We start from the raw sequence: 26,799 nt of genomic DNA on the forward strand, positions 1-26,799 counted from the left end.
AATGTAGCCTTGGTGAGCATAAGATACTTTTTTTAAAAACATAAAAAATCTTACCGATCCCACACTTTTGAACAGCAGTGTATATATCACTTCTTTTTTTGATTTAGAGTGGATTATGAACTAATGGTCTATTTTGCAAGTTGCATTAAGTGTTTCTCCTCTCCGTCACAGGTGCGATACGTCTCCGACTTCTTCAAAGAGCGCCCGCCCCGCTGCCAGGATGTGGAAAACGCTGAAAACGAAGACAGCGAACGCAAACCCAGCCTTCAGATCGCAGACACGGACAGGAACAATATTTACCCCTACAGCAGGCCTGCATGAGCCTGACCTTTGACCTGTGAGGGCAGACACACAGAAACCACTGGATGCTGCACCACGTCTCGTACAGACAGCCACACACACGCTGCTGCTGCACACACACTGTACACTGGCACTGACCGCGCTCTCTTCCACAGGACAACACTCACATTTCAGAGAGAGCAAGTGAATGCATGAACTAACACTGAATATTCGATTTTATACTCCTCTACAGACGGCTGACCGTGTTTATACCGCTTTTTGTTTTGTGCACGCTCATATACGCCAAGTGCACAGATCGCCTGACATCTAATGAACCCTGAGGGACTTTATTGTATCGGAGCACAAAGACGAACTTTTTCGAGGGGAACTTGTCGTTTCCGTGACAACCTCAAAACCACCGGTTGACATTTACTGACTAAATGTACTTCTGCTGTTGGAAGCGATTCTTTCGGCATGGGAAAGAAAGTGAACTTTTCTAAGTCATCAGAAGACAAGAGTTTGTGGTTCCCTAAGTAAGAAATCCAGGAAGAGAAGTATGAACATGGAACAGATGCCAAAAAAGCTCTTTCTCACATTGGTAATTAGATATGAAGACCTCCAATGCAAAAGCCTCTAAAAGCCACCTATGTCAAAAATGAGAATGATATTGAGTGAATTGCTCTCCGCACATAGTTGGCTAATACGTTCATCAAATATTTTCACTTCAAACTCACCAAATGCAAGCCTCAGATATGTCGGTACTTTAGAAACAAAGGAGCCTGATAAAAAATTTTAATTAAAGAAAAATGTCTAACGTTACGGACTTAGAGGCTTTTGCATCTGAAGTCTTCATATACATATGATATATATATAACGGGATTATAGTGACTTTATTTTTTGATGTAAAGAAATGTTTTCCTGTGGCGGTAGGTTTAGGGACTTTATAGCCTTTTATAACCACAACAATTTGGTGTTATATCCAGACAGATCTGCATAGCATGATTAATTTTCATAAAATACTACTTTATTTTAATGTTTAATTTACTAAAGCCTTTATCCATGACAACTCTGGAATCTCGTGTCGATCTCGCTGTCTCTCATAAGGACGCCGTTTATAATTAGTACCACTAGCTAACCGAGGCACGTGTGTGTATGTGTATGTATATATATATATATATTTTTTTTTTTTTTGGAAATTAATCTTACTAACCAACCTGTCCACAATAGGAAACAAAAATATTAACTGTATATTAACAGCCGTCGGTCTCTGAACATTATCACGACATCCTAACCATGTGTAAAGTTAGATTACGCTGCTCGTAGTCTAGTGTTAAAATCACAGCCAATCATAAAGCTACGCAGATTCTAAACCAATGGGGTTCCACTAAGGGGCGGGGCTACCCAAAAACAAAACAAACTGACAATGTGCCATGTTGTGCATCATCATGCTGAATGTTTCCACCATAGATGTCTATATGCTTCTGGCATGTTATTAATAATGGTTAAAAATTGGTTGTTTTTTTTAACCTTTTATCTCACCTATGTTATTTATAGAAGAAAAAACAATTCCTATTTTATTTAAACAATTTTTTCGTCCCCTTACCTGTTTTTTTGTTTTGTTTTGTTTTTTTAAAGTTGTTGACAATCAATCACATAAACCCTGTACAACAGAACCTGCTGTCTACTGTGAGCTTCTAATGCTGCAATTTGTTATGGACTCTATATTTAGTGAATATAAATGATGTGTCCCTCTTTTTTCTTCTATGTGGAACAGAGACTCTCTGTGACTCTGGTTTAGTCAACAAAAACCAGACAGCCTTAAAATACATGAGGACTGAGCTCATAGTGACTTACACTGTGAATGTGAAGAAAATTGTGACTCATGTTTACACTTTTGCCTATACATATGTAAAATGCAACTATTGTTTAGTTTATTGTCCCAGAGCAATGTTGAGTGTTTTTGCAGGATTGTTGTAAGTTTGTGCATAATACACTGTGTATAAGTTTGGGGTCAGTAAGATTTTCTAATGTTTTTGAAAGAACTTATGCTCACCAAGGCGGCATTTATTTGATCAAAAATACAGTAAAAACTCTTAAAATTAAAAAAATTAAACGACTGTTTTTATGTGAATATAGCCTATGGTAAAATGTAATGTATTCCTGTGATCCAAAGCTGAATTTTCAGCATCAAAGTCTTCAGTGTCACATGATCCTTCAGAAATCATTCTAATATGATCATTTGCTGCTCAATATCAACATTTATTATTATGATCAATGTTGAAAACCGTTGTGCCGCTTCATATTTTTTATGGAAACCGTGATTTGTATTTTTTTTTTTTTTTTTTGATAAATAGAAAGTTCAAAAGTACAGCATTTATTTGAAATATAAACCTTTTGTAATATTATAAATGTATTTACTGTCACGTTTGACCAATTTAATGCATCCTTGCTGGATTAAAAAAATATATATATAAAAAACATTTTGACCCCAAACATTTGAACAGTGTAGATAAGAATAATGCATTGTTGTTTTCAAAATTGGTTGGACGTGTAATAAAATAGCTAGTACATGAGAGCATATAAACAAATGTTCATGAACACAGTATAGAGTGCATGTCAAAACCAAAAAAAAAGTCAAATTAAAGTTAAATTAAAGCTACTGAACTTTTTATTATTTTCCTGAAAATGAATAATTGTAAACCACTTATGCTTAGAGCTAAAAAAAAATGTGTATCTGAACCAATTATCTTTATAAGAAGTTTTGATTGTATAGCATATGAATGTTGCACATATAATTTTTATTTTCTTGGTATGTTTTATATTTGTTTATACCTACAACGTTCAAAATAAAATAAAAAGTTGGTCATCATCTTTCTGTAAATGCAAGAGCTCAAAACAGAAACTTGTGAAAAGTTTTAAAAACTGCTCAAAGTTCGCACTGCATAGCCTATGTCTTTAATACTTTTATCTTATCAGTTGGTAACACTATATGTTAATGTCCATGTTATCGGTTTGCTTGGCCAAACATCAATATTACTCCTGCTTACACTTAGTGCTAAGGGTTTGTTTAAATCACTAACATTAAACAATCAAACTCATATGTTAACATATGTTTGATTTTATATTTTTGCATGTGTCTTTGATTGGATGAACTTTTGTGAAATTCAGTCAGATGCCGTTCAGCCAAAAAAAGTGTCCTTATCTAACGCATGATTGTACAAGGGAATCATGGGAATTTACCCAGCCGAGTGTGTCACAGATAAATCCAGCTGGTTTTCATCAGGTTCGTGCTCAAGGACAGCGAAGGCATCTGTTGACTTCCCCTCAGCTTCAGTAACTGCATGTTTCTCTTGAAACTTCTAACAAACGCCGAATTCACATTTAATGTCCTCGAGGCAAAGTGTTCATTGTAATGTGTATGTTTAAAATCCTCTTTCATGTTGCGTCTATGAATAGGTCTGCCTGTCATTCATTGTGTCGTGGACACGTGACATCCTGCAAGACGCTTTATTTACAGGTCATGTGATACAACAAAAGGTGTTGTTCCGCCCAGCACACTGATTCTTGACAAATGGGACAAAACACCCCACATTGTTTTTTGTACAAAAAAAAAGCAAGATTTCCACTTTGAAATGAACTTCAAAATTGTGTCGTTGTCACTTAGTATCCCTAATACCAACTGTCCTCAGAACCACACACACACACACACACAAACACAAATTGCATTAGCAGAAATAATTTGTCTACTTCACTTTAGTTTTAGACTTTTAAGATCTAGTCTTGTTTTCTGAATATTTATAGAACTAAAATTATAAAATATTACTTTTATTTTCTATTATTGTGGGAAATGTTATTTCACAATCCACCGAAATCGTGATTTATAAAAAAAATAAATAAAAAAAAAATTAAATCACAGTCTTCATCCTGAAAAACGTGTATATATTGGCCCTCATTTTAAGATAACCCTGTCAATATCTATAATACCAGAAAAACAAAATGTCTCTTTTGTAATACAGAAGCACAAGCCGAAAACTCTAGCAAATGAAATGCTTGATTTCTCCGTGAATATTTGTTTGGACGTCTATTGTTGACACATCAAGTGATTGACAAGAACAACTTGAGAAAATTGAAGAAGGTTCTACCAAAATGCAAATGTTAACGTCTTTATCCAGAACACGAACAGTCATGTGATACATAAACCTTTAATTTTGCACTTCTGTCCGATATTCAAGAATCAGTATGAGGACACGACCCAAAATGTTTCCATGCTTCATTCTCAAAGCATTCAGGGCTGTGTGACCTGCGTTTGACCGGCGATATTTCATGTTGCTGTCTTACATCAGTCAGATAAGACTGTTTGGCCACTTCATCCAAAACATTTGCTCATCTGTGAACTGATTTTAGAAGCACTAAATCTATCAGTGTTTGACCTCAACTGAGCAACACCAGCTTTCACGTGTTTAATTGATTTGTTTTTCACAATTTGTGTCAATAGCATTTTTGGAAAAGATAGTCAATCCATTATATTTGTCTGGGGGGTAAAGATCCCATAACCAGTTCCACATGTAGCAAACAATATCAAGTGTAAACCTGATCGGACTGATTTGTTTGATTATAGCACAACCTAGTGTTTAAATCAAGCACTACATGAACCGACTGGACGCATGTGTCCTATAAAGAGGCCAGATTATGCCCTTTTACAAAGTCTTGATTTAGTTTTTGGGCTCTTCTAGAATATGTTTTCATGTTTGAATGTTCAAATTTGACATTGTTGCGGTTCCTCTCTTCCCAGTCTGTCAGTAATGCTCCTGGTTGTCTCTATGAAGCCCCTCCTTCTGAAAAATCACACTGTGCTCTGATTGGTTGGCTGGACTAGTGTGTTGTGATTGGTTAACAGATTCAAACATGTTTTTGGATAAGTCCTGTCTCTTTCCATAACCATGAGTTTCAACTTCGAGGGCATTGTCCGCACTAATAAGTTGAAAACACATCTTTAGCTCTCCGGTTTGGCCTTCCGTCCACACTGATCCGGCGATTTTGAAAACACACTCCCAAGTGAATACATTTGAAAATGCAGTTTTCGCGTTGTAGTCAATTCATCTTCATTTAGGCTATATAGAGCTTTTAACAATGTAGATTGTTTCAAAGCGGCTTTACAGTAGGCCTAATTAACAGATAATTTTAGGTAACAGAGTTGTTTTGTCTTAAAGGGATATGTTCACTTTAAAATGAAAATTCTGTCATCATATACTCACCCTCAAGTTGTTTCAAACCTGTATGAATTTCTTTCTTCTGCTGAACACAAAGGAAGATATTTTGAAAAATGTCAGTAACAAAACAGTTACCAGGTCCCATTAACTTACATAGTAGGAAAAAAAAATACTATGGAAGTCAATGGGACCTGGTAACTGTTTTGTTACTGACATTTTTCAAAATATCTTCCTTTGTGTTCAGCAGAAGAAAGAAATTCATACAGGTTTGAAACAACTTGAGGGTGAGTATACACTGTAAAAAATAAAACATAGATTTTATTTATATTTAATTAATAAAAATGAGGCAACAGATTACAAGCAATATTATTAATTAAATTTAACAAATTAGAATTGAGTAATAATTAATCAAATTAATTCCTTAAATGTTAACCATTTAAAATGAGTAAAATTTACAAAATATATGTTATTGCCAACATTGAAGACACCTGATGTTAACAAGCAGAATCACTGAAGGAGAAAACCATAATTAAAGTCACCATTATGGAGATGAGTGTGTGTTTTAGTTGGGCTCTTCACCCTTAAATTATTAACTTTAAGTTTTTGTTTGGCTGCTGTACGAGAATTATAACAGCCAGATGAACAAACGGAGATCTGATGGTGTTGGTTGTGTTTTAACATAATTATGATTTCACAATCATTTGACCTGAATCACTGATCTCATATGGAGTCCAATTTGTGACTTAAGTTAACTTTATTAACTATAGAAGTACTGGCCTTGTACACCATAATATTTTAAACTTTTACAATGTAATCCAAATAATTTGTAAAAAGTTCCTATTGTACAAAAAAAAACAGACATTATGAATCAGACTGTGCATCTCAACAATGGTGACATTTATAAAGCATGTTGCAGTGCATTCTGGTTTGCACCAATCAAAACTCATTCATGGCTCCCATCATGTATTGCTGCATGAATAAATAATGAGCTTATGATCAGAGGTTGTCACCATTGCTGAGATTCATACGCTAAATCATGATGTCTGTGTGCGCAAAAAAAAAAAAAACACATATATTTTCTATTATTATTGATGTGATCATTTGGATTTCATTGAAAAGGATAATAATATTATGCAGCTGGAATTGATAAAATAAATTTAACTCATAAATTGGACTCTACATGAGATCAGTGATTCAAGTCAAATGATTGTGAAATTATGAAACACAACCGACACCATCAGATCAACGTTTCTATTTGTTCATCTGGCTGTTATAACTCATGTACAGCAGCCAAACAAAACTTAAAGTTAATAATTTAAGGGTGAAGAGCCCAACTAAAACACACACTGATCTCCATAATGGTGACTTTAATTATGGTTTTCTCCTTCAGTGATTCTGCTTGTTAACATCAGGTGTCTTCAATGTTGGCAATAACATATATTTTGTAAATTTTACTCATTTTAAATGGTTAACATTTAAGGAATTAATTTGATTAATTATTACTCAATTCTAATTTGTTAAATTTAATTAATAATATTGCTTGTAATCTGTTGCCTCATTTTAATTAATTAAATATAAATAAAATCTATGTTTTATTTTTTACAGTGTATGATGACAGAATTTTCATTTTAAAGTGAACATATCCCTTTAATAGCGGTTCTTGAATAAATATATTTTCCAGCTAAAGTTAGTTTTGATGGATTCACTTCTGTCGCAAAGATTATTAGTTAAATTAGAAGCCGCTAAGACGACACCGTTCTCTCTACACTTTAAACGCGAACCTGTGAGAAACACTGATGGCGCTCACGTGCGCATCAAGAATTAATTCTAGTTTATGCGCATTTGAATATCTGTGCGCAGGTTTGTAATTCCCTACAAACCAAGCCTTAACAAACTACTTGTCTGCCCTTAACATTTTGAAACATAATTTTATCACTTCGGGAAGTTCGGGGTAGATACGCGAAACCGAAATTACCCCGACAACGCTTTATCTGTAGAGTGGTAAAGGGATCCTTCACAGGTAGTGAGGACTGTGATAACGGAGGTATTCGAAAACAAGGCATTTTTAGTCATGTGGCTCATATTGTACTGATAGATGTCTATATATATACCGGTATTGTGCCTGTTATTCAACTTTCACACTGTTGCTTAAAAATATTTATTTGTACTCTTTTCATATCAGAGTCCTAAAAGATCAGAAAATTCACTCGCATTTGCTGTCCTGCGGCAAAACACGAGAGCAGTTGCGTTTTAGACCGAACATATAATGCTGAGTGCTGGCCGCATTAGTGAATGGTGAGATATGTTGCTAAATAAAATGATCCTGCTAGAAGAATAGCATGAGAACTTTATTATGTCTGTTCCGTATAATCTAAGAAAGCGTTTACGTTTTTCACATCCTCAATAAGGTTAATTTAGCGTTTTCCGACGTTTCAGCGCGGATGTGAAACTTTTGGAAAACGCTAGTGTGGACAGAAAGCGTTTTGAAATGAAAATGTTGTTAAGTGTATCCGAATTAATGTAGACTAACTAACTCAACCAGGCCCCGCCCCTTTATTCTGCTTATGAATTATTTAAATGAGGAATATTGTGACGTGTTCGTTCACGGAAGAAAACGTACTCGGTTACTAACGTAACCTCGGTTCTCTCTAGGAGAGGGAACGAGTACTGCGTCGAAGAACGCTACGGGAAAGATATTTCTTTGTCGAGATTGAAGCCAAAAATTAATCCTTAATTTTGTAATATTGTAAAACGCTTTTCTGAAGCATACAACCTAGGCGGAGCAATACAGCTCACCCATTGGCTGCTCTGCCAGAAAAGCACAGCCTATGCGAGGCCAGGACGCTGACCAATGAGGGCGCTTCGCGCCCTTCTGTGTCACCTCCCGCCCAAACAGGCGTGGCCTAGGCCTATAAATACGAGCATAGCTGTCTAACACGCCGATTTTCGTCAATGAAGCGACGCAGCGTGGACACGCACGGCATGAGACGCAGTACTCGTTCCCTCTCCTAGAGAGAACCGAGGTTACGTTAGTAACCGAGTACGTTCTCTTACGTAGAGTTCTCTCGTACTGCGTCGAAGAACGCTACGGGAACCCTATGCAAACCGCCGTGCGTGTTCTTGGATCGACACAGACACCTAAGGGCGCGCGCGCCCTGGTATACAAGCGCCTACCCCAAGAAGTATAGGGAGAGCGGCTAAAATAGCATCATCCCTTATAGTAGTGCCTCTTAAGGCATAATAGCATATATATGTAAATATAGATATATATGAAGGGTAATAGCATGCTCATGGGACACATTGTCAGTGAGTGATGCTTAAACATTGAAGTGACCTGGGCCGCAGCGCGGGGCAGGAACACTTATACATATTAGACATTGAAGTGACCTGGGCCGCAGCGCGGGGCAGGAGCACTTGTACATATTACCATTGAAGTGACCTGGGCCGCAGTGCGGGGCAGGAACACTTATACATAGTCTTCTAGACCGAGAGCAGTTTAGCCTGCAACGCAGGAACCTCTAGGTTATAGAACCTAATAAATGTAGACGGGGAGGCCCAGCCTGCCGCCATACAGATATCATGTAACGAGATTCCGCTATACCAAGCCCATGAAGAGGCCATGCCTCTCGTGGAATGTGCTCTGATGCCCAAAGGGCATTCCAAGCCTCTAGATGCGTAGGCTAGCGCAATGGCGTCCACTACCCATCGAGACAGACTCTGTTTCGTTGCGGCTCGTCCCTTGGAGCGCCCGCTGAACGAAACGAAGAGCTGCTCCGTCTGTCGAAAAACAGCGGAGCGGGACACGTAAGCTCTTAATGCCCTGACCGGGCAAAGGGAGCTATTTCCGTCCTCTGAGGCCGGCAGGGCCGACAGGGAGATGACCTGAGCCCTGAACGGTGTGTTGAGGGACTTAGGCACGTACCCATGTTTCGGTTTCAATACGACTATAGAGTCGTTTGGCCCGAACTCCATACAAGAAGCTCTCACTGAGAGCGCTTGCAAGTCTCCCACACGCTTCACTGAAGCGAGAGCCAAAAGAAACACGGTCTTGAGAGACAGGTGTTTCATGTCAACTGAGTGAATAGGCTCGAAAGGGGCCCCTTTCATAGCGTTCAACACTGTAGAAAGGTCCCAAACGGGGACTGAAGGAGGCCTTGGAGGGTTTAACCTCCTGGCTCCTCTAAGGAAACGGACCACCAGGTCGTTTCTGCCCAGTGAATGGCCAAGCGTTGGATTAACGAACGCTGATATGGCAGCCACATAGACTTTGAGCGTGGATGGGGTTCTTCCCTTATCCAATAGCTCTTGCAAGAAGGAGAGAATCTCCGGTTCTCCACACTGAAGTGGTGACAGACCTTGATCTGAACACCATCCAGAGAACACTGACCATTTGGAAGCGTAGAGCCGTCTAGTAGACGGAGCCCTAGCTTGTTCGATCGTGTCTAACACTCCTCTTGGGAGGTTAGCGGGTACCCGTTTATGGCCCATACGTGTAGGGACCAAAGCTCGGGGTGAGGATGCAGAATCAAGCCCTTGGCCTGTGAGAGGAGGTCTCTCCTCACTGGAATCGGCCACGGGGCAGTACTTTTCAGTCGCATCAAAGCTGGGAACCAGGTCTGATTCGTCCAGAATGGAGCAACTAGCAGTACTGAGCATCCGCTCTCCTTGATACGCTCCAGCACTTGAGGCAGGAGTGAGACAGGAGGAAAAGCATAGAGCGGGCGGCGGGGCCAGACTCTGGCCAGCGCGTTCGCGCTCTTCGAAAAGAATTCTGGGCAATGAGCGTTTTCCTGGTTTGCAAACAGGTCTATTTCCGCTCTGCCGAACGTTTTCCACAGCAGACGCACTGTCTGTGTGTGTAGGGACCACTCTCCCGTGGGAACGTTGTTCCGTGAGAGTCTGTCCGGGCCTACGTTCAAGTGGCCTGGCACGTGCATTGCTCTTAACGAGCGCAGGTTGTGCTGGGCCCACACCAGTATGCGTTCCGCTAACCTGAATAGGTTCCGGGATCTCACGCCACCCTGGCGGTTTATGTAGGCTACTACCGACATGTTGTCCGAGCGGACCAGGACGTGGTGTCCTTTTATCCGGGGACAGAAGCGCCTCAGCGCAAAGTCCACTGCCATCATTCCAGGCAGTTTATGTGCGGTAGTTCGGCTCGCTCTGACCACTGGCCAAAGAGCGGACTGCCGTCGAGCAGTGCTCCCCAGCCTGAGGTGGACGCGTCCGTGGACACCACCTTCAGGCTCGAGGAAGTCCCCAGGCTTACACCTGACCGGTACCAGTCTGACGCTCTCCATGGTGTCAGGGCTGAAATGCATTCCTGAGTGACCTTGAGGCGATAGCGACCGTGTAGCCATGCTCGGCGCGGTACGCGCGCTCTCAACCAGAACTGTAGTGGGCGCATGCGCAGCAGGCCCAACTGCAGCACTGTTGAGGCTGAGGCCATGAGGTCCAGCATTTTCTGAAATCTCCTGAGTGGCACTATGTGGCCGCTGAGGAAGGATTTCGCCATTTGCAGGGTATTTCGCCTGCGCTGTGATGACAGCTGTGCTGTCATAGACAGTGAGTTCAGATCCAGTCCTAAAAAGGAGATCCTTTGACTGGGAAACAGTGAACTTTTCTCCCAATTGACTCTCAGACCTAAGCACCCGAGGTGATCGAGTATTAGTGTCTTGTGGTGAGCGAGTTCTGACGGCGATTGAGCCAGAATTAGCCAATCGTCCAAATAGTTCAGAATTCGAACGCCCCGGAGTCTCAGGGGTGCCAGCGCCGCGTCCATGCACACTGTAAATGTACGAGGTGCTAGGGATAGGCCGAATGGCAGGACTGTGTACTGATATGCCCGGCCCTCGAAGGCGAATCTCAAAAATCGCCTGTGACGTGACGCAATTTGTATGTGAAAATACGCGTCTTTCAGATCTATTGCCATAAACCAGTCTCCTCGGCGAATTTGCGCGAGGATACTTCTGGTCGTGAGCATTCTGAACTTCCGCTTTGCAAGCGTTTTGTTCAGACGCCTTAGATCTAAAATGGGTCTGAGACCCCCGTCTTTCTTCGGTACCGGGAAATATCTGCTGTACAGGCCCCCTTCGCTCTGAGCTTGAGATAAAGGCTCTATGGCCCCTTTGCTCAATAGCTTCGCTATTTCGGCTCGAAGTAGATGTGCTACTTCTGTTTTTACCGTGGTTTCGACTTTTCCCGTGAAACGGGGAGGGCGTCGATAAAACTGTAGCGAATAGCCTCTTTTATAGTCTCTAGCACCCATTCTGAAACCCCGGGTAGTCCTTCCCATGCATCTGCACGTGTGACTAGGGGTTGAATGTAATCTGGGCTCTGGTCGCGAAATGGCGGCGACACGAGAGCAACCATGTGCTGTGACATGGACGCCGTGGCGTCTGAGGCGGGGGACATGTTTAACACAGTATGCGTCCCGCGCGCGCTCGACTCTCTGAGTTGAGAGAGAGCACGCGGGGCGAGCCCTACGGGGCTCGTTATGTTTGTGAATAAACGTGGGCGCTTGGTGGCGGGCACATTTATAACACCGGGGACACTGTGTTTGTGTACTGACTGACCGTTCGTTAGTTTCGTTTTTACAGAAACCGCGGAACGTGCAGTGTGTAGTGGTTGTGGGCACTGGACAGTGGGCACGCTCACTACACGTAAAGCACAATCGGTGTGAGCCGATTTTATGTGTGCAAACCCTGTGTTGAACGGGGCTGTGCTTGCACGGGTTGAAAAACCGGGCTCTGGTCGCGAAATGGCGGCGACACGAGAGCAGTCGTGTGCTGTAACATGGGCGCCATTGCAGCGTGATGCGGGGGCGCGCTTAATCGAGCGGGCAGCCCGCGCGCGCTCTCAGCTCTCTCAGCTGAAAGAGAGAGCGCGCGGTGCGAGCCCCGTACGGCTCGGCATGTTTGAGAATAAATGTGGGTGCGTGAACGCGGGTACATTTATAGCACTGGGAAGTACTGTCTATTAGAACTGACTGACCGTGCATTGGTTTCGTTTCATAGAAACCGTGTGACATGTAGCTTGTAGTGATTGTGGGCGCTTGAAAACGGGCACGCTCACTACATATAATGCACAATCGAAATGAGTCGATTTATGTGTGCAAGCCCTGTATGTGTAGGGCTGTGCTTGTGTGTACGAATGGGCACTAGGTCGTGGGCATTACGGATACACACATTACATCATCGGCTGTGGCCGGGACACCGTGTAGCACAGAGAGTACTGTCTATCAGAACCGACTGACCGTGCATTCGTTTCGTTTTTACAGAAACCACGGGACATGCAGTGTGTAGTGATTGTGGGCACTGAAAAGCGGGCACGTTCACTAACTTACATGTATTGCACAACCGACATGAGTCGATTTTATGTGTGCAAGCCCTGTATTGTGTAGGGCTGTGCTTGTGTGTACGAATGGGCACTAGGTCGTGGGCATTACGGATACACACATTACACCATCGGCCGTGGCCGGGACACCAGTAAATACATTTTCAGATTTACCTGGGGCGTCGTGAAAACGGCGTCTGTGTGCAGGCAAACGGGCATTGATGCCGATTTGGTGACTGCAAAATACACTGGCACGGTCGCGAATGTTGGGACTGTGCGAGCGAGACATTTTAGTGAAATCCGGCCGCGGCGGGATTTTAACACTGTAGCTTTCCTCGAAGCAGAAATGCGCATCCTGGCTGAAAACGGGGCTTTCCGGGACTCCGCGATTTCTTCGTGAATTCAGGAAGAAAAAGGCGCGGGTCGTGAGGACGGTAACGTACGTTCCTCTGCAGAAAAGCAGCCATCCAGCCGGTAAGCGCATCGATGCTGGTCTTTCTCCGTCGACGCTCACGAGCGGCGGGGGAGGGGAGATCCTCGGAGCTCGCCCATCCCTCGCTATCCGAAGCGAGGAGAGAACAGCAGTTGTCCTTCACAGACACGGCTTCATTTTCCTCATCCATGACGGACGCGGCGGCACACAGCGGCCCTTGTCCGTCGGTCAGAGAGTCGAGCGAAGCGGGCGGAGAAGCTAGCGGCAGCAGCGGCGAGCACCTCGTGGTGAAGGGAGGTTCCGGGCTCCGCTGAGCACGGCGCTTTTCACGGCGCGGCACTACAGCGGGCGGAAAAGGTGCAGCTTCAGTAAATGAACGCCAGGCGAGTCCGCAGAGTCACCGTAGGCATCAAATCACAGTGATGGCAGCCGCCATCGACGAGAGCTGACGCTGCGTGATACTCACAGGCAGGAAACACAAGCACGTGGTCCCCGTCGCTGAGCGTGGCTCTACACGAGCCACAGGAGGTGCGAGACATCTTGAAAAAGACGCTCGGCTCTTTTAGTGTGGAAAAACTGTGTGACGCGACGGTGAACACACACACAAAACACACACACATAATGTAAAGGATATTCCACGCCGGAGAAGCGCAGCAGGGAACGGCGGCTGAAGGCGGCGATGACCAGCGGCTTCAGGTAAGGGCTCGTCCTGCTGAGGTGCTTGTATCCAAACGGCTGTGGCGGCTCGAATCCAATCCAACTATGCGTGCAGCTTCGTGAATTTTAGAAAATCGGCGTGTTAGACAGCTATGCTCGTATTTATAGGCCTAGGCCACGCCTGTTTGGGCGGGAGGTGACGCAGAAGGGCGCGAAGCGCCCTCATTGGTCAGCGTCCTGGCCTCGCATAGGCTGTGCTTTTCTGGCAGAGCAGCCAATGGGTGAGCTGTATTGCTCCGCCTAGGTTGTATGCTTCAGAAAAGCGTTTTACAATATTACAAAATTAAGGATTAATTTTTGGCTTCAATCTCGACAAAGAAATATCTTTCCCGTAGCGTTCTTCGACGCAGTACGAGAGAACTCTACGTAAGAGAACTCTAACTTTCTAACTTTGCAGACCTTTTTCATGCTCAAACAGCAACATTACACACTAAAGAAAGCTGAAAATGTGAAAAAGCATAATAGGTTTTCTTTAAAATGCAAAGTCTGAAATGTCCTGTTACATTTAAATAAGGGTTAAAAAATATCATTGATTTTCCAGTGGAAGGATGACACAAATGCATTTGTTTAATAAAATGATATTTTAATAACTTTGTGTCCATAATATTTCTTTATTACATGTTAATTATCCAATTTTATAAAGCAATAAGGCACTCGGTGTCGTGCTGTATTGTGAATATGAACACACTAACAACATCCTTGAACCATGGTTATATTCACAATACAGCACAGCCTCACAAACCTTATTGCTTAGTTCAGTGTCATAAAGTGAGTTTTAAGAAGCTGGTATATTACAAGAAAAAACAGCATTATTCATCTTTGAATACTGTGTGAAACTAATGCTATATTCACTCAAAATGACAGTTTTATTAAAGTCAGGGGAAACAATGCAATGACTTTAGGGTGTTTTGAACCCTTTACTGACAGTTAAAAGCTTGTGGGGGGGGGGGGTGAAATGGTGGTAAAACAGGAACACCTTAATGTCCACTTGTCTAGAAGTTTCCATGTCTTTGTTTTTGAACTCGTTTTGAGAAAATTGGCAGTAAAAGCATCTCAGTCCATTTCAGTGTGGGAGATGATACGGAGAAATTCGTATCTTGACTCCATATGCCTGTCACGCTGCAAGAAAAGCACAGGAGGATTACACAACAGAATATTATCTTAAAGGTCCCATGACATGAAATTTTCACTTTTTGAGGTTTTTTAACATTAATATGAGTCCCCCTAGCCTTTATATGGTCCCCAAATTTCTAGAAATTTCAATCGGTGTAAATCGAGCTTTTGCTATCTTTCTCTGCCTTTGAGAAAGTGGAAGCTCAATCGGGCTGATCTTGAATCTCCTCCGTATGACGTCATACGGAGGAAATGTTACCTCCCCTTTCTCTGCTTTGCCCGCCCAGAGAATATTTCCCGCATGAGAAAATGAGCTAGGAAGAAGGAACGCGTGCGCGCGATTTTAGTTTGTCCACGGGAGATATCATGGCTTTTGAGCGAGCGAAGCATAATAATTGCTCAATAATTGGATGTACAAATGAACACCGAAGCCTTTTTTTAGTTCCTTCATCCAAGCCCCAGAAGAACCAGTGGATTCATTTCATTTTCTCTGGAAATGCGCCGACACAACGCCCCAAAGTTTTGCATGTCTGCGGCAAACATTTCACCGACGACTGTTTCCTCAACTTGGGTCATAGAGGTGGCTTCGACGAACGTCTGAAAAAAAATCGATCGAGCCGAGCAACACTTTCTGATGTGTAATTGTTCAAGTTCAGACAGGTAATCTTTCTCTCAAATCGTTCAATACTGTTTATGCCTCAGTAAGTCAAGCCAGTGACTAAAATATAAACTTCACATCGTTTCTTTTAGTAGGATGAAAATAATCGTATTTAAATTGTGAATAAATTATATACAGAAAGCGATCAAAGAACAATCTTTGTAGGAATCGCGCGCACGCGTTCCTATACTTCCTAGCTCATTTTCTCATGGACACAGCGCGATCGAGTTTATCTGGACACTTGCCAAACTCGTTATGAAATCAATGACGCATGTTACACTGCACATGATCGCTCTTACTGTAACGTTATTTACATCCTCGTGTTTGCATTGGTGAAAGCAGAGAGAGTGCAGAAACTGCGTTGCAATGATAAGATCTTCATTCTCGCGATCAACAACAGACTGTCATCTGCTTGCGCAATGGACATCACGGCAACATTTTATGTGATGGGAATAGATCTAAATACTTTAAAAACTTCTGACGATTTGTTAATCTCGATAGCTGTAATAGTAAAAACGTATAATAACTGTAGGAAAAAAGTATTCGAGAGAGTTTCACATGTAATAAGTAGCTATTTCATATGCAAGCATGTCAGCCAATCACAGCAGTGGCCGGTTACACTGAAGTCTCACACAGACACGCCCCTTCAAACAGAGCGTTCAAATCAGAGGCTAAAACTGGGCTAGGAAAAATGCCTTTTGTTTCTAAATTATGACTATTTTCTATCTAAAAAACATACTAACATTATAAGGGCAACCCAGGAAACATTATAAAATAATATAATAACCCCATGTCATGGGACCTTTAAGTTATTGTGCACTTTAGATTACACTCTTTTGATTCTGGATGGATTTATGCGATTTGATTTTCTGCAGTATTTTACAGTTATCGTGCTTTCTAAAATCGTAAACATATTTTTTAAGAAGCAATTTTCTTGAAGTGATTATTTGGCTCATATAGCCAATGCATTATATTCTATTTCATAATAACAACCAAATTAAAATTAGCATTTAATCAAAATTGACTGAAATTGGTCACTTTTTTAAAAGAATTTTGGCTTTTCAATATTTGATTAAAGAGTAATATATATTGATCCCATCAATTCATGATGGATTAGATCCCCGCCCCCCAAAAAAAAAATTCTCAATGAATTTTTACTTTACTCAATTTTTTTTTTGTCTCATTACAACAGTATAAAGGTGTGCAAATGGTTTGTAAAAATGTACTATATTTCATAAATTATATTGCTGGTAACTTTAAGAATTTCAACTTTAAGTGTTTTATTAAATACTTTGTTTAAAAAAATCTTTGTAACAACATTTTCATTTATATTTACCATAGTTGGTAATATAAACAATATATTTAATAGAAAAAGATAATTATGATTTTTTTTATGAGTTATTGGAGACAATACATTAAAAAAAGTTTGAGTTTTAAATTCTGAAATGCCTCAAAAAAGTATATTATAAAAAATATACGTAAAAAAATGAATCTATAAGTATATTATATTAAATAAAAGTAAAAAATAAAATAAAAAAATATTTGAAATAAAAAAAAGATTAGTAATAATACGATTTATAAAATGTAAAACATTTTTTACATTTTTGTTGTAAATTGTTGGGCAAATAAAAAAAAATGCTAAAAAGTTTTACATTTTTAAATGCATCAAAGTATATATTATTAAAATTATATGTACAAAAAAAAAAAAAAATCTATAATATTAAATAAAAGTAAAACAATTCTAAAAAAAATATATATATATTTGAAATAAATAAAAAGATTAGTAATATATACTATACACACATAGGCTGAATATATATTAAGGTTTTATATATATATATATATATATATATAGTTTGTAATTGTGAAGTTTGAGTGGCTGCTCACCAGAATATTCAGCTTGCTTTCTAATTGGCTGACAGAGCTGTCAGACAGCTGATTGGCTGATTACGCCCGGCGTGTGAAAGCACAGATGTGGTTCGCTCAGAGTTCGGCTCGAGGGCCACGAGGACGGATGAAGGGCTTCTGACAAGGCACCTGATGCCCAGGCCCGAGCGTTCAGGGGCCGACCCAGTGCATTCTGGGACTGGCCCCGTGCATTCTGGGAAGGGCGGGCTGGGGAGGGGTGTAGCGGCTGTCTTTCACTAGTCTCACTCCATGGGAAGGAGTGGGTCCTGTGAGGGAAACCAGATGTCAAGGTGTATATAAAGATTCATCACTAAAAATGAATTGCAGCAATTGGAAAAAAAACATTTGGAGCTGAGAGAGAGATGAGATCACAGCCGAGTGGAAAACCGTCCCCCTGCCGCCCACGTTTACTGTGAGCGGGAAACGCATGAGTCAGGACTCACCTAGTGTTTGAGAACGGGAGACGGGCCGCGGGCAGAGGAGGACAGGGGTGCAGGAGAGCCAGGAGAGAGTGATTCATGGGACGCTGAAGGAGAAGGAGATCTCACTTTCTCCTGAAACACAGAGTAAAAGAGCTGAACCACAAATTTCTCTTTACTGTTTATTTTAGAAGAACAAACATTAGAAAATATGTAGGGCCCTATAAAAATATGTTTTATTTTTTTTCAAAATTCAGCGTTTTCTGTTTTCCTTTTTCTGGATTACATCTTAATAAATGTATTAATCAAAAAGGAAATCTAATCAATTGGATTCACAACATTTGAACAATGTAAAAAAACGATTAACAAATTTAGCAAAAATAGGACCCTATGAAACATGTTTTGCTGTTTCAAAAATGTATTTTTATTTTTTTCCAAATTCCATGTTTTCCAAAGTTTTTAATGATTTGATTAAACTATATTAATCAAATATAATGTATAATCAAGGGAATTCATACAACTTAAAAAAAAAGAAAAAAAAAGTTACATTAATAACTATTAAAGTTTTTTCCCCCAGAAAATTCTGTGTTGTCTGTTTACATTTTTCTGGATTCAGTGTTTCATGATTTAATGCAAATTTATTATCCAAAAAAGAGGTAATCAAATGAATGCATAAAACTTGCATAACAATTTAATTAATCTTTTAAAATGTAATTAAATTAAATTTGAGCAATTACTTACAATATTTTGGCAAACAAAGTGCTGCACAACAAATGCATTTCAAATTAAAACGACAAATTGTGATAGTGTGTGACATTCCTTAAAAAAATAAGTTTTGTTATTTATTATTATTACTTTGAGAAGTACATTCAACATAATAGTCAAACATTTCTGTCTTTTTATAAGTTAAACCGAACTTTTATTTTGCCGGGTTGTTGTGAAGACCTTTGAGTTTCTGTGTGTATTTGACAATAGTTTTTCTCAAATGAAATGAAGCGGCTCTGGAGCTGAAGTTCATGCGTTCATGTCCTCAGAGTGAGACGGCAGAGGCTGAAAACACAGCGAGCGTCACGCGTGCTTGATGATGTGTAGTGCACCACTCATACACACTAGAGTGCGGATCGGGACGAATTTTTCTGTCCAAGCCCGGCCCGCGTCCGACAGAGCAGTAACTGAACCTGACCCGAGCCCGACAGGCATAAATATATTTATGTCCGAGCCCGACAGTTAAAATCCCATTTTTTCTCATACTAATGACACATGTACGTTTGTTTGTGTGGAAAGCCCGCTGTAGGAAGGCATTCGGAAATGTCAACAGATGAGTGTGTCAGCGCGCACGGAGCAACAAGCGCACTTAACACAGGCGCGCATTTCGTTGTCACGGCTACATAAACAAATTTCCGCACACAGAAAGACGGATGTTATGGTAATATTTTACATGTATTTTAATCACAAAAACAAACTTTGCATCAAGTGAAAGCATCAGGCACATTGGCTACCTACATAATAAGCTGATTTAAATTTAAAATGTTCAATGCCTTATAGCGCTAATGTGACCGAGCCCGACCCGAACCCGAACATCTTTTCTAAATATTTGTCCGAGCCCGGTCAGTTGGGTACCGGCGTGTCCCGTCGGGCTCGGGTCGAGTATCCATCCTCTAATACACACATACGTAGACATGAAGGACATACTCACTTCAGATTTTAAAAGCAATCTTTTTGTGGTTTAAAGGGTCAGTTTAAAGCCTAAATTCAATCTGTTCATCATATAAAGCGATCGCGTCTCTTCAGAAAAATATCAACTAAACCGCTCAATTCATTTGGATTATTTTTATGATCTCTTTATGAACTTTTTGAAGCGTTAAAGTGGTAGTTGCGTAGCTGTCAATGGAGGAACAGAAATCACTCAGATTTCATCAAAAACATCTTCATTTGTGTTCTGAAGATGAACAAAAGTCTTACGGGTTTGGACGACATGAGGGTCAGTAATTAATGAGTAATAAGTGAACTAACTATCCCTTTAATATTCACAGTCACTAGTCCACATCGCACTTTGATTAAGTGTATGGCTCTACTTTTGATTTATTTATTACAATTTAGCCAAATTCCATTCCGCAGGAAATTTGCATTTTCACAGGGCCCTAGATATGCTTGAAAAACTATAATTTACATGAAGAGGAGCTAGTTCAACATCAAACACTTCAGACCCTATCGTGTGGGAAATGGGTGGTTGAGGTGGTTGAGGAGATCCCCCCTCCCCCTCCCCTCCATGTAAAGCGCTTTGAATACCCAGAAAAGCGCTATATAAATGTACCAAATGATTATTATTAAATGCTGGGTGTTAGCATGAGACGATTCCTCATGATCCAGTACCTGAGTGGGGCTCTTGCAGAGTCCAGGTGAGCGCGGCTGAGATCGAGGTGAAGAAGAGGCGTCCCGGGACGGGTTCTTCCGGAGGACCGGAGAGATGTTCAGCCCGTTCCCTTCGGTCGACCTGGGAGAGACTCCAGCGGGTGACACACTTTTCTGCAAACACAGACACTACGAGATGTCATCACAAGCGTCAAATCGCATCACGCTACCTCAAACAAAAGCAACAGAACTGTTGGCTCACGCGAAAGTCATCTAGATATGACTCGGGTGCCTCCTTTAATGGGATTTTATTGACATAGTATCATTTAAAGCTTAAACAGACAAATGATGCAGGACAATTTATGTGCAGAAATGGTTTCTTAAATAACCCCTTGTATGAACAGTTTAGAGATGCTTACATCTACAAACATAAATAATTTTCATAAGTTTCATGTTCAAGTTTGGCAAGTCTTTACAAGATCTGGAGCCAAGGCTTTTTTGATATAAAAAAAACAAACCCAGCTTATTACCTTATTGGTTGATTACATTTTGTATTTCCATTTTTGATGATGCTGTTCGCCAGGTAAAAATACTGAACTCACCCTTTGCTGCTAATGTAAACTTTATGTTGTTTTAAAGAAACCTTCAACAAATATTATATATAATTATTGAAGGGGGTTTTCTATTTTGGCATTTGATGCAATAAGCATGTACAATGGTCTTTGCAATACTAATTAATTGTACTTTTTTTTCCAGGAAGAACTCAAATAAAGTGATTTAAAACCGGTTAAAGCTGCAAACGTACGACAGCTGATCTGGGCTATTTTAACAAATCTAATTCATATCCCAAATTAAGCCTTTATGACTCTATAGTCTATGATTTATGAACATCATGGTTACATTACATATCACAATGATCATTAATAATTCATTAAAAACATCATATAACATTTGATCAATGGTTTTTGTCCTTTCAAATAAACATACAAAAAAATACATGGATCAAAGCATCATATGATGTAATAAAGTTTGTTAATGTTACTTAAGAAAGATACCAGGTACATAAATCAAAATCTCAATAAAGGCTTACATTTTTTTAACATAAACATTCATGAACACAGAAATACTGGAAACGACCAATGTCGTGCCGTGTCTCCAAATGTTCATTGACATTGACCAATCAGCTGTAAGCTCCTCTTCAGCAACTGAATGGATGAATAACTACATATCCAACTTTACTAGGAGAAAATGTTGGTGCACCATGGACATTGTATATTGCAAGAATGAGAAAGAAAGCAACTGTATTCTCACCTCTTTAGTGCCGTCTCTTCTGAGACCGTCTTCATTTTTACTGCCACTCTCCTGCAGGAAAGACACATGATCAGACCCAGCCAATCATGAGCTCCTAATAATAAAAATCACTGGAATATTTTAATTGTCTCAAATCTCTAATCTTCTTAGATGTGTCTCCCGAGTTAAGACCTCACGTGTGTCTCCTCTAGAGTTTCAGAAGAAGTTCTTAAAACTACTCAGGTTTTCCAAGATACCAAAGATTTCAATCAGGGTTATTATTGTAAAATAGAGCTAAAACTATTAAAAGCATCTTTGTTAACTGAAATAAAGCTAAAATAAAATAAAATTTAAACAATAGGTTAAAACCTTGGCAACTATCTGAAATAAGTTTAAGTTGAAGCACTAAAATAATTAACGAAAAAAAAAAAAAAAAAAATAGTAATGTAAAAAAAAGAATAACAATGACAAAGTCACATTACACAAATAAAAAAATAAAAATAACTAAAAAAAAATTAAAAAAAAAAAATATATATATATATATTAAAAAATTAAATTAATTCAAAATATGGATAAACACTATATTAGTATATAAATAATACAAAAAATCAGACTGATCTCAATAGGAATTGAAACATTTCTCATCAAATTTCAAAAGTGAATTACAGATCTTATTAGCTCTACGCTCTTACTGTACACCAGCTATTGACTCATCTGTGTCTTATATAAATAACTGAAAGCTGCATTATGCCTCCCAAGCTATAAAAGAGCAACATTCCTCTGGTTTGGTGAGTGAATGCACAAGTCAGTGTTCAGGGATAAAATGATATCACGTTGAATAAATGATGAGCATTAATATTCAATCGCAGTCGGCATGTCATTTAGCTGAATATGTAAGTACAAGCGAAAATCACACAGACTTCAGGATGAACTCAAATGCATCTTAAAAAGTGCAAACCGAGGGAGTAGCACGTTTGGTCTTGGCTTGACTCACCCGCCGTGTGCGTCCCGCACCGGTCTGGTCTGAGCCGCCACGTTTGCTGTCCACATCAGCGTGAGAGGAGGAGGAGGAGGAGGAAGGAGGAGGAGGAAGACCCAGACGCAGTCCTGCAGAGCGATGGCCCACCGGAGAGCCACTGCCACTCTGAAATACACACACCGTAATCTCACACTATAACCTCAATCTAACATGAACGTGACACATCAACTCTGCTTCTCATCAGGAATATATCATGTCAATACATATCAACTGGAACAGATAAAACAGGAAGAAAAAAAAATTGGTGAATGAATTAAACACAGAAAATGCATAAAAAAACGAATACAATTATATTTTATTCATATATGCACCGTTTTATTTTCACAGTTGACTTTAATTTTTGTACTATTCCTAACTACATGTAAACTAAACATATTGTGACTGGAAAAAGTTATTTGTTTAATTTGTATTTTTGTTAAATTGTATTTGTCTCTTAAAAAAAAAAAAAAAAATATTTGTCTTGTTGTTTGTAATTAGCTTTTTTTTATAGCAAAAATAAAATAAAATGAGAAAATATATGTATATTGTGCTTTAAATCATTATCGTGAAATAAGATTTTGCTCATATCTCTATCCTACACCTCACATTCTCACAATATGAAACATTTGCATTAACATTATAGCAAAATCTCTACCCGTTAGAGATTTACATAAACCATTTTTTTTATGGTGTGTGTGATTTTGTATATTAATATATGGATATTTGGAATATTTATACTGTATATCACATGAGTTTAGTCAATTTCATACATAATATATATGCATGAATAACCATTATTTTTTCTGAATTACAATAAGGAAGGGGTTGTTTGGTCGAAATCTGTCCTAGACAGTTTTTTAACCATTGAAATCGTTAAAAATCATATTAAATTTGAAGCTCAAATACAAAAAGATCCTGTTTTTTGTTTTTGTAACCTGACAAATGAAAAGTAAAATGTTATACTGTAATCATTTATGCACGACTTCTGTGAAAATGGAAAATACCACCATTATATTATCGTATGTTTTATCATTAATAATTTATTTACTGTTGGATGGTATTATTATTATAACACTCAGTTTTAGACGCAGATGAAACATAATAATAATGAAAAACAATAAAAATGACTTCCATGATGATCAAATCTACTGAATGGCTTTAATCATTTTTACTTCTATTCATAGATGCTATATATGTGACCCTGGACCACAAAACCAGTCACACGGGTCATTTTTTAAAATTGATATTTATACACCATCTGAAAGTTGAATAAATAAGCTTTCCATTGATGTGTGGTTTGTTAGGATAGGACAATATTTGGTCGAGATTCACACACAAAAATAAATGTTTTATATATTTACGGTAGGAAATTTACTAAATATCTTCATGGAACATGATCTTTACTTAATATCCTAATGATTTTTGGCATAAAAGCAAAATCATGTTGGCTATTGCCACAAATATACCCGTGCGACTCGTGACTGGTTTCATGATCCAGGGTCATATATACAAAAATCCAATCCAACAAATAAAATCCAATCAGTGGTGCAATCCTTACAGAAAACAACACACACTTCACTACTGTTAGTACCAATGGGAGGAGGATGAACTCAGGCTTTAATACTCACCCTGTTTGGGGCTCCATCTACAGAAATAAAGAGAGACAGACTCATTGAGATAAGATGATCCTGTTATATTGAGCATTTGCAATACATTACAGGAATATTCCAGATTAATTTCAACCTAATGTCTATGGATCAAATCTGTGGCATGCTGTCGCTTACAACGGACATTCAAAAACACAAGCAAAAATCACATTTACAGTATTGAGTGTACAGTGGAAGTCTGTGGGGCTTTCCAGAAGGTTTAAAAAGCAGAAATGAAAATGTATATTTTTATATTAATTATTCTGCAAAATGTTGCTATTTGAGTTTTGAGTTTTCTAAATGATCCTTTTTGAGGAAATTTTGTTCTATGTAAACAGTGTCTGATAATACATAATTCCTTACTATATAGTACCGGTAAGCAAAAAGTGGTGAGGCCTCATGTGATAGTAGTGACGGTAATTTTGCATAAATTAAAAGCAAACAAGACATAATTACTGCTATGATGATAATAAAACATTACTTTTATCATAATGCACTAATGAAAATAACCCAGAATACTCCTTGTTGTCGTTCTTATTCTGATTCCATTAGCATTTCATGAAATTGTTCTTGTGTGAATTTCTACACGTGACAGGAATCTCACGCACCTCTGGAGTCCAGGTGCTCGGGGTGAGTGATGTCATCTTTAGGCGCCAGGTGCGGGGGGAACGGGAAGCCCCCGGGAAGAGCCATGAGGCTGGCACCGGCTCCCAGGGTCAGTCCCGAGGGGTGTGGCGTCAGAGGGAAGCCCGGGGCATGATGGGATAGATGCTGGAACTGCTGTTGCTGGACGGGGGAGGGGAGAGGAGAATAACAAGCTCATGAAAAAACGGGACATTTTTAGAACATTTTCATTTTTGGAACAGCCGGTTTTTTTATTTTTTTGTGGAATCCATGATACACTTTTTCACAATTCTTTGTTGAATAGAATGCTTTTATTTAAAATGGAAGCATTCATTAAAGCATTTATTTAAAATAGAAAGCTTTTGTAACATTATAAATGTCTTTACTGTCACTCTTGATCAATTTAATAAAACAACAACAACAACTATCTTTAACTTTTGAATGGTAGTGTATCACAGTTTGCACAACAATATGACACTGCAGAACTGTTTTCAACATATGAAATATTTCTTGATATACTGATATATATATATATATATATATATATATATATATATATATATATAAAATACACACACACACACATCAGTTGTGTGCAGTGGTGTTCTGAAATGAGGATTCTGAAATGAAAATATTTTTATCAAATGTAAATTCATGTCCCGATTATGCTTAATGTTGTCACATTTTCCAGGTAAATTAACATTAGCCAAGTTATTAATGTTTTATTGTTTTAGGCCAATTATAAATCTCATCAAGTGTTTTTAAGTATTTTCACATTTATTTCAAAATAATAACGTTTTCAGGCCATTTCAAGTTTAATATTTTTATATATTTGTTATATGAATTATTTTCTCATCCAATTTTTTAATATCCTCAGAGGAAACACCCCTAATACACATTTCATATACAAATATCAAATCCTCTTTATGAAGGCTGGTAAAGGGCCGGCATGCAGACAACTGTACTGATACTTGATTGATTAAATCATTAGTTCACCTCAAAATGAAAATTTCCTGACAATTTACTCACGCCAATGCCATCCAAGATGTTCATGTCTTTCTTTCTTCAGTGGAAAAGAAATTAAGCTTTTTTGAGGAAAACATTTCAGGATTTTTTCTCCACACAATGGACTTCAACCGCAACCAAATTGTTGAAGTCCAAATCAATGCAGTTTCAAACGGCTTTAAAGAGCTTCAAACGGCTCTGCACGATCCCAGCTGAGGAATAGTGTCTTATCAAGCGAAATGATCGGTCACTTTCTAAAAAAAAAAAAATGATATACTTTTTAACCACAAATGTTCGTCTTGTGCTGGTCTGGCAGGCATTACGTAATCACGTTGGAAAGCTCACGGTTCATGTCATCTGTCTAAGTTATTTGTCTGTGTTCTCTGGTTCAAAAAGGTAGGGAAGGGCGAAAAACTCATCTCATTTTCTCCTACATCTTCAAAATCGTCCGACATCTTTGTCTTATTTAAAAAAAAAAATCCGTGACCTTTCCAACGTGATGATGTAATACGTAGCGCATCTCAGAGATGGCATTTGTGGTTCAAAAGTAGGGGAGAGGCGGGACAGTTGAAACACTTTTCAGATAAACGTCATTTTCTACGATAAGGTTACAGATAGATTTTTTGTGTGTGTGTGATCAACAACTCACATATGTGTTCTCTTAGTATCATGTGTTATTCGGTACAAATATAGAATGATTTAAGTAAAAATTGACTTTGATCGGTAGTTGTGCTTTGTTTCAATCGTCCCGCCTGAGCGGGACGGTTGCAACACAGGGGTGGGACGGATGAA

At 39.2% G+C, this 26,799-nt stretch overlaps 2 protein-coding genes across 2 annotated transcripts in view; one reads left to right on the forward strand and one right to left on the reverse strand.

Moving 5' to 3' along the window:
* The window catches only part of plpp2a (phospholipid phosphatase 2a), a 35,487-nt gene extending 32,339 nt beyond the window's left edge, over positions 1-3,148 (forward strand). Inside the window, exon 6 of the mRNA XM_079612833.1 lies at positions 172-3,148. Coding sequence (XP_079468959.1) covers positions 172-321 — 150 coding nt within the window. The 3' untranslated portion in view covers positions 322-3,148. The remainder of the gene's footprint in view (positions 1-171) is intronic.
* Positions 3,149-7,385: 4,237 nt separating this feature from the next.
* The window catches only part of tle2c (TLE family member 2, transcriptional corepressor c), a 37,160-nt gene continuing 17,746 nt past the window's right edge, over positions 7,386-26,799 (reverse strand). Inside the window, exons 7-15 of the mRNA XM_079612824.1 lie at positions 24,987-25,164; positions 24,361-24,377; positions 22,709-22,858; positions 21,736-21,786; positions 20,446-20,598; positions 18,097-18,207; positions 17,633-17,919; positions 14,328-15,093; positions 7,386-8,116 (exon numbers count right to left, since the gene is read on the reverse strand). Of these exons, the coding sequence (XP_079468950.1) occupies positions 18,097-18,207; positions 20,446-20,598; positions 21,736-21,786; positions 22,709-22,858; positions 24,361-24,377; positions 24,987-25,164 (660 nt within the window). The 3' untranslated portion in view covers positions 7,386-8,116; positions 14,328-15,093; positions 17,633-17,919. The remainder of the gene's footprint in view (positions 8,117-14,327; positions 15,094-17,632; positions 17,920-18,096; positions 18,208-20,445; positions 20,599-21,735; positions 21,787-22,708; positions 22,859-24,360; positions 24,378-24,986; positions 25,165-26,799) is intronic.

Source organism: Phoxinus phoxinus (genome assembly GCF_949152265.1).
Source record: "Phoxinus phoxinus genome assembly, chromosome: 5".
Lineage (NCBI taxonomy): Eukaryota > Metazoa > Chordata > Actinopteri > Cypriniformes > Leuciscidae > Phoxinus > Phoxinus phoxinus.